Raw genomic sequence first — 13,820 nt, 5'->3', positions numbered from 1 at the left:
AAATAAGGAATCTGAATCTCTAAGACTACAATTACTACAGTAATTTGTTGTAATATTTTTCTCATTCTAAATAGATGTTTACTTTTGTACCAACACTTGTATTTATGACTTTGTTTTGCTTTTTTTCTCCTTTATGTAAATTTCAGGCCCAGGCAACATAGATCCACTCTTGGCCTACAGGGTTCTTAACTGTATCTATTTTGTTCACAGTTTTACAAACAGATGCTCAGGGGAGAGCCTGGCATAGAATACTTGTTGACTGAATGCCCACTATGGATCAGCTAGTTTGCTGGTGACCTGAGATACGTTGTTGATAATACAGCCTCTGCAGAGCAGCTTTTATTTTTCCCACTTTAGAGGAGAAACTGAAGTTAAAGAGACTGAATAGTGATGGAGCCAGGACACGAACCCAGGCCTCTCTGAACACTATACTAAACCATCCGGTTTTCTCTGTGTCCCACCAGTTCTAAATTTGAATCTTGGGGAAAGGCCATTTGACATGAACCACGACAGACTGTTTTAAAATTACATTTTCTTTCTGCTGCACTTGGTTATTAAAAGAACTAAATAGTCTTAGAATGAGGGTCTCACTCTTGCCTGTTGAGAATAAAATATCTATATACGGGTCTGAAATTTAGGATCATGTAGAAAGTTCATGGAGGACCTACCAGCATATTTGGGATTTTCAGAAAACCATGCTGTTGTCCAAGTGCCTAGTACAGCATGTGACATTTATGTGTAATTCCCCTCTTTCCTAGAACTGGCAATGTTGACATTGGATATTGTTCTCACTGCTGTCAGAGGCTAAATGAATCCCTTAGGAACCATTTTTACACTTGACTGTCTTGACTAAAGATGGTGAACTGTACACCATTGTCAGTGTTAGACTGAAAGGGCAGGGATGCTTTGGTTGCATAGCACTTAGCACAGCATCATCTTTGCACAAGTCTTAATTAAATAGTTCCTTAAAGGTGAGTGACTTTCATGATAAAATAGAAAAGTGTTTAAATTGCAGAATCAGAAAATTTATAATATAAACAGTAGTAAAAATAAACATATATCTAGTGCTAAACATACTGAGCTTTTCAATACACTGTCTAGGTTTGCCATAGTTTTCCTACATCACTTTGCTAACAAAGGTCCGTCTAGTCAAAGCTATGGTTTTTCCAGTAGTCATGTATGGATGTGAGAGTTGGACCATAAAGAAGGCTGAGCACTAAAGAACTGATGCTTTTGGTAGTGCTGGAAAAGGCTCTTGAGAGTCCAGGGGACAGCAAGGAGATCAAACCAGTCAATCCTAAAGGAAATCAATCCCAAATATTCATTGGAAGGACTGATACTGAAGCTCCAATACTCTGGCCACCTGATGAGAAGAGCCAAATCATTGGAAGACTCTGATGCTGGGAAAGATTGAGGGCAGGAGGAGAAGAGGGCGATAGAGGATGAGATGGTTGGATGACATTATTGACTCAATGGACATGAGTTTGACCAAACTCTGTGAGATAGTGAAGGACAGGGAAGCCTGGCGTGCTGCAGTCCATGGAGTTGCAAAGAGTGGACACAACTTTGTGACTGAATAACAGACACTTGTGGTTCAGTCAATAAAGATACTAAGCACTATTCTAACTACTTTCCATGTCCTATCTCATTACAGTCCTCATTTAAATCTCGAGAGGTAGGTACTATTATTATTCCCATTTTATAAGAGAGCAAGGGAAGAGAGGTTAGGTGGTTTGTTCATAAGTTAAGCTGAGGCTGTATTGCTCCAAGTTTTGTGTTCTTGCCTGCTAATTACAGGTAGAAGATGGACTTTAGAGATCATTCGGTCTAATTCTTTAAAACTCTTTGTTACAGAAAAGATGCTGAAGCACAAGAAATAAGTAACTTGCCCAACGTCTCAGTTAGTGCAAAGCTAGAATGAGAGCTAAATCCTTCAACCTCTAGGTCACTGTCATTTCTGGACATGATGCACATTAAACTATGTGCTTTCAAAACAGACATTTATATTTTAGACTCAAAGGTGATTGAACAGGCTGTGTAAATGCAAGGAGTATGTAACAGACATGGCTCAAAAACGAGGGGCAGTACACTGAGAAAGACATGTGACAGGGGGTGCCAGGAACACTTTAAGAGGACTTCCCTTGTGGCTCAGCAGTAAAGAATTCACCCTCAATGCGAGAGAAGCAGATTTGATCCCTGGGTTGGGAAGATCCCCTGGAGAAGGAAATGGCAACCCACTCCAGTGTTCAGACCTGGAGAATTCCATGGACAGAGGAGCCTGATAGGCTATATAGTCCATGGGGTCACAAAGAGTCAGACAAAACTGAATGACTTTCACTTTCACTTTTCATCCAGTCTTACCAGCTGGGACATCATCTCAGTCCCCAAACAGAAAGTTCATCAGCATTACCTCCTGTTCTGCTTAATTATTTTTTTTGCCCTTAAAGAAATTATAAACAACAGTAAAAGCAAGTTTAGAAAAATCATTTTTACTTCTTGCTTTCCTTCAACCCATGGCTATTATTTTATCCTTTCCTTCACACTTCGTTCATTATGGTGATTAATTGCTTAAATTCAAGTCTATAAACACTTATTTAACAAAACAAGGCAGCTTTGCACAGTGACAGTATTGTAGCCAATTAAATTTATCCAAAGTGTGATCGTTGCTAATTGAAAACTTTTCCCAATATCCTGCTTAAAAACAAAACAACAAAAATGCACACATACAAATACAAAGAGAAAACAAATACAAGCCACTTTAGTAGGCATTTAGAAAAAAATATTAACAAGATAGCTCCTGCCTTCAGGTGACCTATAACCTCTAGTAGGAGAGAGAAGTACAGAAAGAAGTAGAAGAAAAATTAGTTAGAAATGATAACAAAATCTTAATGTAATAATATGATTCAAAGTTTTAAAAAATGTCTATATGTGTAGGCTTATATATATAGAGAAATATATTTTGACATTGAACAAGCTGCTAGCATTGTTAGTTCTGAGGTATGGATTTAGGGAGTAAGAAAAGAGAAGACTGTTCATTTTTAACTTTATGTCTTTCTGTATTGTTTAAATGTTTTGTAGTAAAAATGCATTATTTTGAAATTTTAAGAAGTCAAGAGAATAGGTTGAAACATGTTTCCTGTCAGTGAATTTAATTGCTCTGTGCTATCACTTTTCACTTTCTCTGAAGTTTCAAAAGTCTCAAATTTTAAAAAAAGTGACTTACATAAAAAGTTCTGTTCTTCTGGATTTCATTCTATATTAAAGAATGTTTAGTTTTTTTTTTCACTCCAGAATAACACGTTCATATTTAAAGGTAAAACAAGGAAGCATACAATAACATGTGATTACCATGTAAAATGAACTGATAACGGTAAACCCAACCCTTTATTTAAGACTCGGTCACAGAATCTCGGGTCAAGCTATGATGCTATAGAGAACCAATGAATGGACTCCTCCAAAATACTAAAGGGTCCTGGTTTTCACCAGCCTCAAGGCCCCCTCAATTTTTAGGTAGTACTATTAGATCACCCAGGAAGTCAATTTCATTACTTCTGTGATTCACTATTTATTGATTAGTAAGTTAGAAGGTTCTAGTCTATTCTCAGTGTCCCTCTGCTTTTCAGCAACAGAATCACTGTTAATGTTCAATAATTTTAACTACTCCTTTTCTTTCAATATAAACTATTTTCTAATATGAGTTTTCTCAGTAAGATTTTTTGCATGCAGTTAAATGACACGTGTTATATTGTAAACTAGTACATGTTTCCCTCAGTTCATAGTTTCATTGTATTCACTGTTTCCATTAGTTACAATATTTTTGATCTCCAGTTGGGCCTAATTTTCCATGTATGAGAGTGTTCACATCAAATCAAGCTGTTTAAATACGATCCCAATGTTATTCTCTGAACATTTATAATTACATTTATTTAAACCTGTTAATCATTCACTGAAGTATAAGTTTTTCTACTTAATGATTAGAAAAGGTAAACACTGGTCTCTTGAAGGTTTTAAAATACCAACTGTCCTCTACAAATAGTTTTTTTACTAGACTGTTCTGTCAAACAATGGTATTCTGGTTATTGAAACTCTTTGGCAATTCTTATCCCAAAGCTATTTTAACCTTGTATTCAAATTTGATTAGAAACATTGATAAGAATACTATTTTTAACTTGCTTGATCACTATTTCCTGTATCTTGTTAGACGTGTCTTAGGTCCTAATAAAGATGAGTTGGGATTATAATATACGTACTATGGCGTTCCCTGGTGGCCTAGTGGTTAGGATTCTGGGTTTTCACTGCCATGGCCCGGGTTCAATCCCTGTTGGGAAACTGAAATCCTGCAAGCTGCTCAGTGAGGCAAAAAAAAAATATATATTATATATATGTATATATACACACACATATTTGTGTGCATATAATGTTATATATATACCATGCATTAGCTAATTAAATGAATAATTATGTTAACATTTTTAAACTTTAGATGATATTGCCAAAGGCACACATATATGAGTAAAGAGCACTTTAATGGGACATTAAAGTTTTGACAAGTAAAAATTAAAATCATGGGACAAATAATAAACCTCATGATTAACGCATGAGTTAGGGATAAACTGTTCATAGATTTTGTGGACAAATAAAACACATAGCTAGATTGTTTTGGTCTTTAAATAGGCAAAGTGAAGTCAAATATCTATCAAGTCTGCATCAACACAAGTGGCTGCCATGAGGTTGTAGGCTGTAAATTGGTCTTTTTTGCTGAGGCTAGGTAGCTGATTCACGTCAGCTAACTTGCTAACTTGTATTCAGACTGATGAAATTTAAATTTTGGATCTGACACTTATTCTTATTGTGAGTTGAAAAAAAGACATTTGTATAGTTGTGTAATCTCACAGTTATACAAAATACAAATTTCTGTGGGCTTCAGTTTCATCAACTATAAAATGCCTATAAGAATACCTACCTGGCAGGGTTGATGTAAAAATTAAATGAGATAACATATGAAAAGTGGGGAAGGAAATGGCAACCTAGTAGTTTCTGACACAATAATAGGTGTGCAATAAAATAGTTTTATCATAATAGCTATTAAGAATAGTATAATAGAACATAAAAAAGTTATCTGTAATAATTGTGTCAAGTGCCCATTTTAAGAATTAAAACCAGTTTCTGTCCTTTATCCCATTTCTGTATTATTTTTCCTTTGTTTTGTTTTTGGTGTTAGAAGGGAAGTGGTGGAAGGTAGCAAGTTAGTTTTTTTTTAATGTTCTCATGGACAGAAAAGCTTGGGCAAGTTTTTTAGCTAGCAGATTTAACAAAAATTAATTTTGATATGTTGTTGTCTTGCAACCCAACTTTAACAAGGGAGCTTTTAAGAATTCCTTTTTTTTTCCCATGGAGAAAACCATTTCAGATGATCCTTGGAGGTTTTGCTTCTCTGTAACCAAGACAAGCTAAAAAGTACTCCTGCTAGAAACTCCATTTTGAAATATTATGCTTAGTTTTCAAAATATTCGTGGGAGGTTGGGCTGAAGAGGTTTAAAAATGACATTTAATCTATTTAAATGTGTCTATGAAACAGGGCAGCCTTCTTGTTCAAGAAAACAGTTGCAGCCGTCTGTTGCCAAAGAAGGCTTAGCTATAAATCATGTGAATGGTGGCTTTTTCACAGCTGTTTCTGCAGTTTTAGCACTAAATTTTGGTTAGGAATTTTGACAGAACCCTTAAGAAGCGTACTATATAAAGATGACTGTTTTCTTTTCTTTTCAAAATACAAAATAATCTCTTTACTTTCTTACTTATGTATTCTTTGCTTTTATTTTTATTTATTTTATTTTTTGCTTTTAATTGTGAAAATTGTCATAACACGTAAAGGCAGAAAGGATAGTATAATGACCCCTGAAAACACATCACTCAGTTTTAAGAGCTGTCAACATTCTGCACCTTGTTTTGAGATGGGCTTTCAATGTAAACTTTTTAACAGAAGCAGGTATACACAATGAATTTGCATGTTCTGAAAAGACAGTATGTTTATGCCAGTATCTGGTTTAGTGTGTGTGTGTGCGTCTGAAGCCACTTTTATTCAATTACAATTTTAAATCCTTTCTGGGGCAAAGCAGATTTTCCTTAAATAGGAAATAATCAATTGAATTATTTATTGAATACCTAATACATATGCAGACTTGTGTGACCTTCTCTGAGGGAATGACGCCAATAAATGCGAAGACAGAGTTCCTCAAAGAGGTGGAAAAATAGGGCATAAATCAAGTCGTATTCCAGGCTCAGGAACAAACTGGTGAGGCCTTGACCTCGAGTAGAGTTTCCCAACGTATCTTGTCCTGAAAGCCTCTTTCACAGTATTAAGCAATCTCTTGAGCCCCTGAGGAATTTAAAGATATCATTTCATCATTTGCGTGTGGTATACAAACAAGTGTTGATCTATATTTTCTTTTATGTAATTCTATTTCATTAAAGATTGTACTGAAAAGTTTATTTCAAATAAATTTAAAATATTCAGGAAATAAAATATGAATATTTAAAATACATAAAGATAAATATTGGCATTTTCCCATTTAATAATGAATAGGTTTATGTTACTAAAATTATTTTAACTACATAAGAAAGTGTATTTTATGACATATTTTTAAATGACACACTGTGTTTGGTATTAGGACTGAAAAAGTAAAAAGTGAAAGTGAAGTGACTCGTGACCGATTCTTTGCGACCCTATGGACTGTAGCCTGCCAGGCTCCTCCATCTGTAGGATTTTCCAGGCAAGCATACTGGAGTGGGTTGCCATTTTCTTCTCCAGGGGATCTTCCCGACCCATGGATCAAACTCAGGTCTCCTGCATTGCAGGCAAAGTCTTCACCCTCTGAGCCACAGGGAATCCCACTGAATATATACTCAAATACAGAATAAAATGTACATATTCATTGTGGTTTTCCAAGGCTGGTACATTTATATCTTTTTGTATGGAATGTGATATTGGGCGTAACAAAGATGAACATTTTTTTATTTTAAATGTCATATATTTAAGGATATTAGAAAACACTGGTCTTTCATATATAATAGTATATAAGATTTCCTTTCAAAATAAACTTTTTTTTCACTTTCTTTTTTTCTGGCCAATCATCTTACGGGATTTCAGTTACCCAACCAGGGATTGAACCCCGGGCCATGGCAGTGAAAACACCAAATCCTAACCATTAGACCCCCTGGAGACTCCCCTCAAAATAAACATTTTTAAAGAAAAAATAATAATGCATGTGGTACTTGGGTATACAAACGAGCCAGCAAAAAGCCACCATGAAGTAATGCTTTGTGAAACACAAAGTTATGGCATCAAAAATGGATAAATATTAATATATTTATAATATTGCTTCTATAACATTTCGTCTGAATTCTTGAATTTTACTCTTAAAAAAGAACAAGTGTGCAAAAAGTAAGTTTATTGTTTTGTTCATAAATAACTATATAAGAGAAATGGGTTGGGGCAACTCTTTCAAGTATTTTACAAATAACACAGAACTAGTAGGAACAGTCTTTATTCCCACTGTGTGAAAAGCCAAACTAGATACAATCATCAATGTTATTTTCTCATTTAATATTTTTTATTTTTTTTATTTTTTATTTTTTTCATTTAATATTTTTTAAAGCGTCATTTGTTATCGAAAAACATCCTGATATGCTATAAATTAGGGTCTGTGTATGGGACTTAACAAGTCTGGTGAAAATCTCTTTGAGGTGATTTTCTAAAACTGAGACAATTGTATGTCCCTCATATTGATTGTATTTCAAAGTTACTGTTCTTTATGGTTCATATCTTTAACCAGTTGACAATTTATAGCTTTAAATCAGTTGTTTTCAAGGGAGGGAAGGGGGAGAAATTGTGCATCCCCCCTCAACTCCAGGGGACATTTGGTAATGTCTGGAGACAATTTTGGTTGTAACCCTGGGGACAAACATGCCACTGTCATGTAGGGGATAGAGGCCAGGAATGCTTCTAAACATCCTGCAAAGCACAGGACAGATCATGGAGGAAGAATTATTTGGCCCAATATGTCAACAGCACCCAGGTTAAGAAATCCTGGTACTGTGTAAACAGTACACATCTATGATGGATAATAACTTAAAGCCATGAAATGATCAGAACTATCATAGAAGCTGGCAGTATTTAGTGGTGTAATAAACTGAAGGAGTTACCATCTTATGAGCAACCTCATATCCCCCACCTCCCTGTATGTTTACTCAGAGGCTCTCAAATACTTCATTTTAAGGTGGGGGAAGGGAATAAAATTCATATATTTAAATTATTTTGCATATTTGTTGATTTACAGATAGAATAAAAACATATACCATTACTGCCTTTATTAACATGAAAACTTGGCGCTTTGCTGCTCTGAGGCATGCGTGCATAGGCCAAACAGGCTAGAATCTCGTCTCTGGGATTTTAAAACCTGATTTTTGGGACAGAGAACTCTTTCCTCTACAAAGGAGAGTGCGGGGCAAACCCACAAGAAGAAATAAACAAGAGAGACTAAGATAAAGGGCTTGTGAGGGTGTCCTAGTTACTGGGTCCATTCATCCCTGTCATTTGGTTACAGGAAATTGCTCATTTTTGCTTAAGTCAACTTGAGTTAGGTTTCTATCTCTTGCAACCAAGAATCCTAACATAAAACATACCACTGAATAAATATAAGCAATATTTCAAGAATTAGCTAGAATGCAATGAAATACGAATTTTGAACCTGTGGTTGGTTCTTCGATTACAAGGTATAAGATAGAAATCCCAAACCATTCATTCCACAGTATTAATACCTGTTGCTGCTGCTGCTAAGTTGCTTCAGTCGTGTCCGACTCTGTGCGACCCCAAAGACAGCAGCCCACCAGGCTCCCCTGTCCCTGGGATTCTCCAGGCAAGAACACTGGAGTGGGTTGCCATTTCCTTCTCCAATGCATGAAAGGGAAAAGTGAAAGTGAAGTCACTCAGTCATATCCGACTCTTAGCGACCCCATGGACTGCAGCCCACCAGGCTCCTCCATCCATGGGATTTTCCAGGCAAGAGTATTGGAGTGGGTTGCCATTGCCTTCTCCATATTAATACCTAGCATGTACCTAATATTCTGTATTAGGTGCTGGAAACGTAAAACACATCAAACACAGTCTCTCCTTGCAAAGAACTCTCAGGCTAGTCGAGGGAGATGGAAAAATACCACATGAAAGGAGTGCTATGACAGAAGCAAACATGTCTTATTATGGGAGCCCTCAGGAGGGCACTAACTCTGATGAGTCGAGAACTTAGCAGTGGAGACTGCCGAAGTTGAGTCTTGAAGGACATTAGATGGATAAAGCAGGGAGTTAGAAGGGCATTCTAGCTGGATAGAGCGCTGGTAGACTTAGCACGCACACACAGAGGCTGCGTGGAGAGGAGTAAGTGAAGTGAAGTGAAGTCGCTCAGTCATGTCCGACTCTTTGCGACCCTATGGACTGTAGCCCACCAGGCTCCTCCATCCATGGAATTTTCCAGGCAAGAGTACTGGAGTGGGTTGTCATTTCCTTCTCGGTGGAGAGGAATGGTAGCGTAAAATTAAGACCCTCTTGGGCTTCCAGGGTGGCTCAGACAGTGAAGGATCTGCCTGTGATAGGAGAGACCTGAGTTCCATCCCTGGGTCAGGAAGATCCCCTGAAGAAGGGAACGGCTACCCACTCCAGTATTTTTGCCTGGAGAATCCCATGGACAAAGGAGCCTGGTGAGCTTCAGTTCATGGGGTCACAAAGAGTCGGACACGACTGAGCGAGTTTCCCTTTCACAAAGCACTCCTAGTATTGCGTTATTATGGAGTGTAGAGTACTAGGGGTTAGCGTCACTGATGGGGACAGGAGGGAGGAAATGCAGGCTGGGGCTGTGTCCTAAAGATCTTGTGAAAACTTGGGACTTCATTCCTAAAACTTTGGAAAGCCACTAATGGATTTTATGCAAAGGAGTGACATGATGCTTGGTAGAAATGTCATTGTATAAACAGAGATGATAATAGGTACCTGGGAAGGTTGTTGTAAAAATCATAGAAAATATTTAAAGCTATGATTACAGTGCTTAGAGATGGTCAAGGCCGAAGAATGCACCCTCTTTCTGTCCAAATGTTGTTAAAAACTCAGAGTGGTGGATCTATTAGTAGGTATCAGACTTAGCTTGCTCTAAGGTAATCCCCAGATATTCAATAAAGTGAAATCTAGATTCCAGGTCAGTCTCAGGACTGGCTAGACCATTCAGGTTTCCTGCAAACCAGAACATTTAAGACTGAGATGGTGCTTTCAACATCATCCTGGAACTAGAAAGGCTACAAAGAGCCACTGTGAAATCTTTTCAGTATCTGAGGACTGGGGAATAAAGTGGTCTATAAATGACTTATGAATTTAGTTTTATATTAGTTTTTTTTTTAACTCAATAAATGTTCTTGGACAAAAAACTAAGCCTAAAGAAATGCTTCTTCTGGGTCACAAGTTGGCATAACAAGGGAGAAATATTTCGTTGCAACATAAAATATCAAATGAATCTTTTCTATGTTAAAGGAAGGCGAGAGAGGGGGTAAATGAGAAAATCTAGTTCACCCTGGGCTGCCAAACTATTGCGAGATTTCTCTCTGGTGCTATAAGTCACTGGGTTATGCAGTAGATTTCACTTTCTGACTGATTGCAAGAGACCCCTCATGCTCCTTATGTAGGTCAGTGATTTAGAAACTTAAAGGAATAAAAGTAATTATTTGGAAAATAATTAAAATGTAATCCTTTTATTTTAAACAATAAAATTTATCTTACTATCTAATTTTATGTTAAAGACAGAGTTTATTTCAAATTAGAGGAAAATGAAAAATATCTGAAAATATAGCTTTGATAGAATAAGTTTGGAAACAGTATCTGTTAATTAAAACTTTTTTTCTGTGTGTTTTTATCAGATAGTTTTTAGGGCTTTAAATTAACCACTGAAACATATTCTTCATGATAATTCTAATTGTTAACATTTTTCCAGGTAGGTGACCAAAAACTTTTTAACAATTTAGAATATTTTTGTTTCTAAAAAGGTTAAATAAGCACATATGCACATGTGTATATTTGCATAGAAAGCTTTATAAAGACTGTATGAGATACTACTAACAGTAGTTTCCCTGAGTTTGGGATTATCAGGTGCAGAGAGACGGATAAATTTAACTTTTTCACTTTATATCTCAATTTATATGAGCATGTATTATTTTAATAATTTAAAGAACTAAGTAAAAGGAATATTTTTCTAAAATATACATGCATAATCTTCATAGTTAATAGCTGTATGCTTTCTCCCCTTTGAGGTCTATTTGCCAAATCACAGTATACCCATACATTAATATTTGTTCTGTATACAAGTACAGTCAAAGATACATAAATGACCTTGAGATTGTAGTGCAATATGTTAACTGAACTGCAAGGGCAGGTGTGACTGAAACATAGTGCAATGTACATGTACAATAATCCAAAAAGTTCAAAAAGGAAAGAAGGGTTAACAGGTATTTCTGTATGTGAAAATTTAGACATGGAGTAATTTTATGTTCCTATACATTTTTCTGTTTCTATATATTTAACATTTGATTATTAAAACATCAAATTACTTCTCCTAGCACATTATGAAACCCTACTAGTAAAGCTTTTTTCATTTTCAAAATGTAGCAGGTGTCCAGAGTAATTTATTTTTTCCAAGTAAACTATTTAGATTAAAAAGTGAAGCCTGATTCTAGATATTAGCCTCAATATAAGACAAAACTTGAAAATTCCTGAAAGATTGCTCTTTTAAAAATATTCTTAATATAGATATTCTGTGTTTAATAATGTTGTAATTTATAAATTCCATGGTCACAACAGCTCATTTTACTCTGTAACCTTGGGCAACTTATTTAATCTCACTAAGCTTAAGTTTACTCATCTTTAAAATGGGGATAATAAAGGACCTAGTTCATAAGGTTATTATGAGGATTAAATATGATAATATATATAATATGCTTAATGTCATTTGTGGTAAATAATAAGCTCTCAATAAATATTAGCTATTATTTTGTTTACATTTCACTATTCTTTTCATCATTTTAGCATTTCCCAACATAAACTCTAGGTTTTGAAATATACTCCTTTAAAACACTTAGTAGAGCATTTTCTTTCCAGTTGTTATATTACTAGTTTAATTTTAACTCCTAGAACAAATAGTCTCATCTTTTCTGCCATGTAACACAAAGTCAACTGTGGAATACATTTATTTCAGTTCTTGCATTTAATATGTATTATCAATTAGCTAACATTTATCTACCTCATTATTGCTACATATCACTAAGAATAGCAATATCAACAACAAATACATGTTTGAAATGGTTATGCCTTAACATTAAGTTCTGAATTGGTTGCATATGGTCAGAAAAAGGGTTTCAACAATTAAATTTATGAAGGACTGGCTTTCCACAGAGTGAAAGTAAACTCATATTCTCACTTTCTGATGTATAGCTGTAGATTTAAAAATAGTTAATTTAAAAAGTGTAATATTTAAGGAAAATATTTGGGTTAATACAGTAATAAAACATGCACTACCTTAAGTATGAAATCTGAAGGTAGAACTTGTACATTAGACTAAAATTAGTTGAGCTGATTTCAATAAAAAGTTATTTAAATGAAACATACATTTTCATAGAGTTTCTTTTAAACTCCTGCTCTTTATATTCTGAAAGTATACTATGAAGTCAGCTGTACAGTACCTTGATCAGGTTGTGTCCCACGGTGTAGACAGCTGCTAAATTTCCCTTCTCTCCAGGAGCATGGATACCAGTCCCATACCCATGCCAAGCGACTAGATATGGGTTGTGAATTGTAATCCAATATTTGACACGGTCCCCAAATGTCTGGAAACAGTATGTGGCATAGTCATTGAAGAAATCTATTATGGTTTCATTTTTCCACCCCCCATATTTTTCCTGGAGAGCCAAAGGCAAATCCCAATGATATAAAGTAACTATAGGTTCAATGTTTCTAAGTACCAGAGCGTTGAGAAGAGTATTGTAATACTGGAGACCTTTCGGGTTGACAGCTGATACTATTCCACCTGGGAAAAGCCTTGGCCAGGAAATTGAAAATTGATAGAAAGAAACGCCTATAAAATCCAGGGCTGATAAGTCCTTTTCCAGAAAAATGTAACTGTCACTGGAACTATTCGTGGTGTTGACATTTTTAAGGTGTGTCTGGATGAAGTGATCCCATATAGAAGGTCCTTTTCCGTCTGCCTTCCAATTTCCTTCCACTTGAAATGCTCCAGTCCCAACGCCCCAGAAAAAGTTTTTAGGAAAAGTGTCATAGAGAAACAGCTGACTTTCATTTACCGGACTGAAATTAGGATTTTTAGACCATATAGTTCTTCCGTCTCCAGAGAATCCAGTAACAGCTCGTAGGAGAATAAACGCTGACAGAATGACAGATCTTGGCAGTCCCCCGCTGGACATTGTTTTCCTATAGCGTATGTTTCTTTCATCGGTGCTGAAGAAAATCCATTCATTCCCTGGAGATCATGCTGCACAGCCTGGCTTCATTTGCCACTAACTGCTCGACTGTCTTATCAACGCTTCAGTATAAAAGCTTGTGATTGTAAAGCTCTGTCAATGATTAGCTTGAACTGTGAGACTTAGGATGGGTCAGGGAGAGCAACGTAATTTGAGGGAGGTGGCTCTATTGCACTCACCAGCATGTTGCCTTCTCTCTTATTATTGGAAAAATTATATGGAAATGCATCAGTGACAAATAGTTCAAATGTATAACT

General features: G+C 35.9%; 1 protein-coding gene across 1 annotated transcript in view; it reads right to left on the bottom strand.

Annotated features, from left to right (window-relative positions):
- KLB (klotho beta) overlaps positions 1-13,593 on the bottom strand; it is a 31,208-nt gene extending 17,615 nt beyond the window's left edge. Inside the window, 1 exon segment of the mRNA XM_052642344.1 lies at positions 12,769-13,593. Coding sequence (XP_052498304.1) covers positions 12,769-13,593 — 825 coding nt within the window.
- Positions 13,594-13,820: the final 227 nt, after the last annotated feature.

The sequence above is a fragment of the Budorcas taxicolor genome, chromosome 6, assembly GCF_023091745.1.
Source record: "Budorcas taxicolor isolate Tak-1 chromosome 6, Takin1.1, whole genome shotgun sequence".
Classification (NCBI taxonomy): domain Eukaryota; kingdom Metazoa; phylum Chordata; class Mammalia; order Artiodactyla; family Bovidae; genus Budorcas; species Budorcas taxicolor.
Note: the sequence above shows the minus strand (reverse complement) of the source record. Positions and strands in the feature narration are given on the sequence as shown.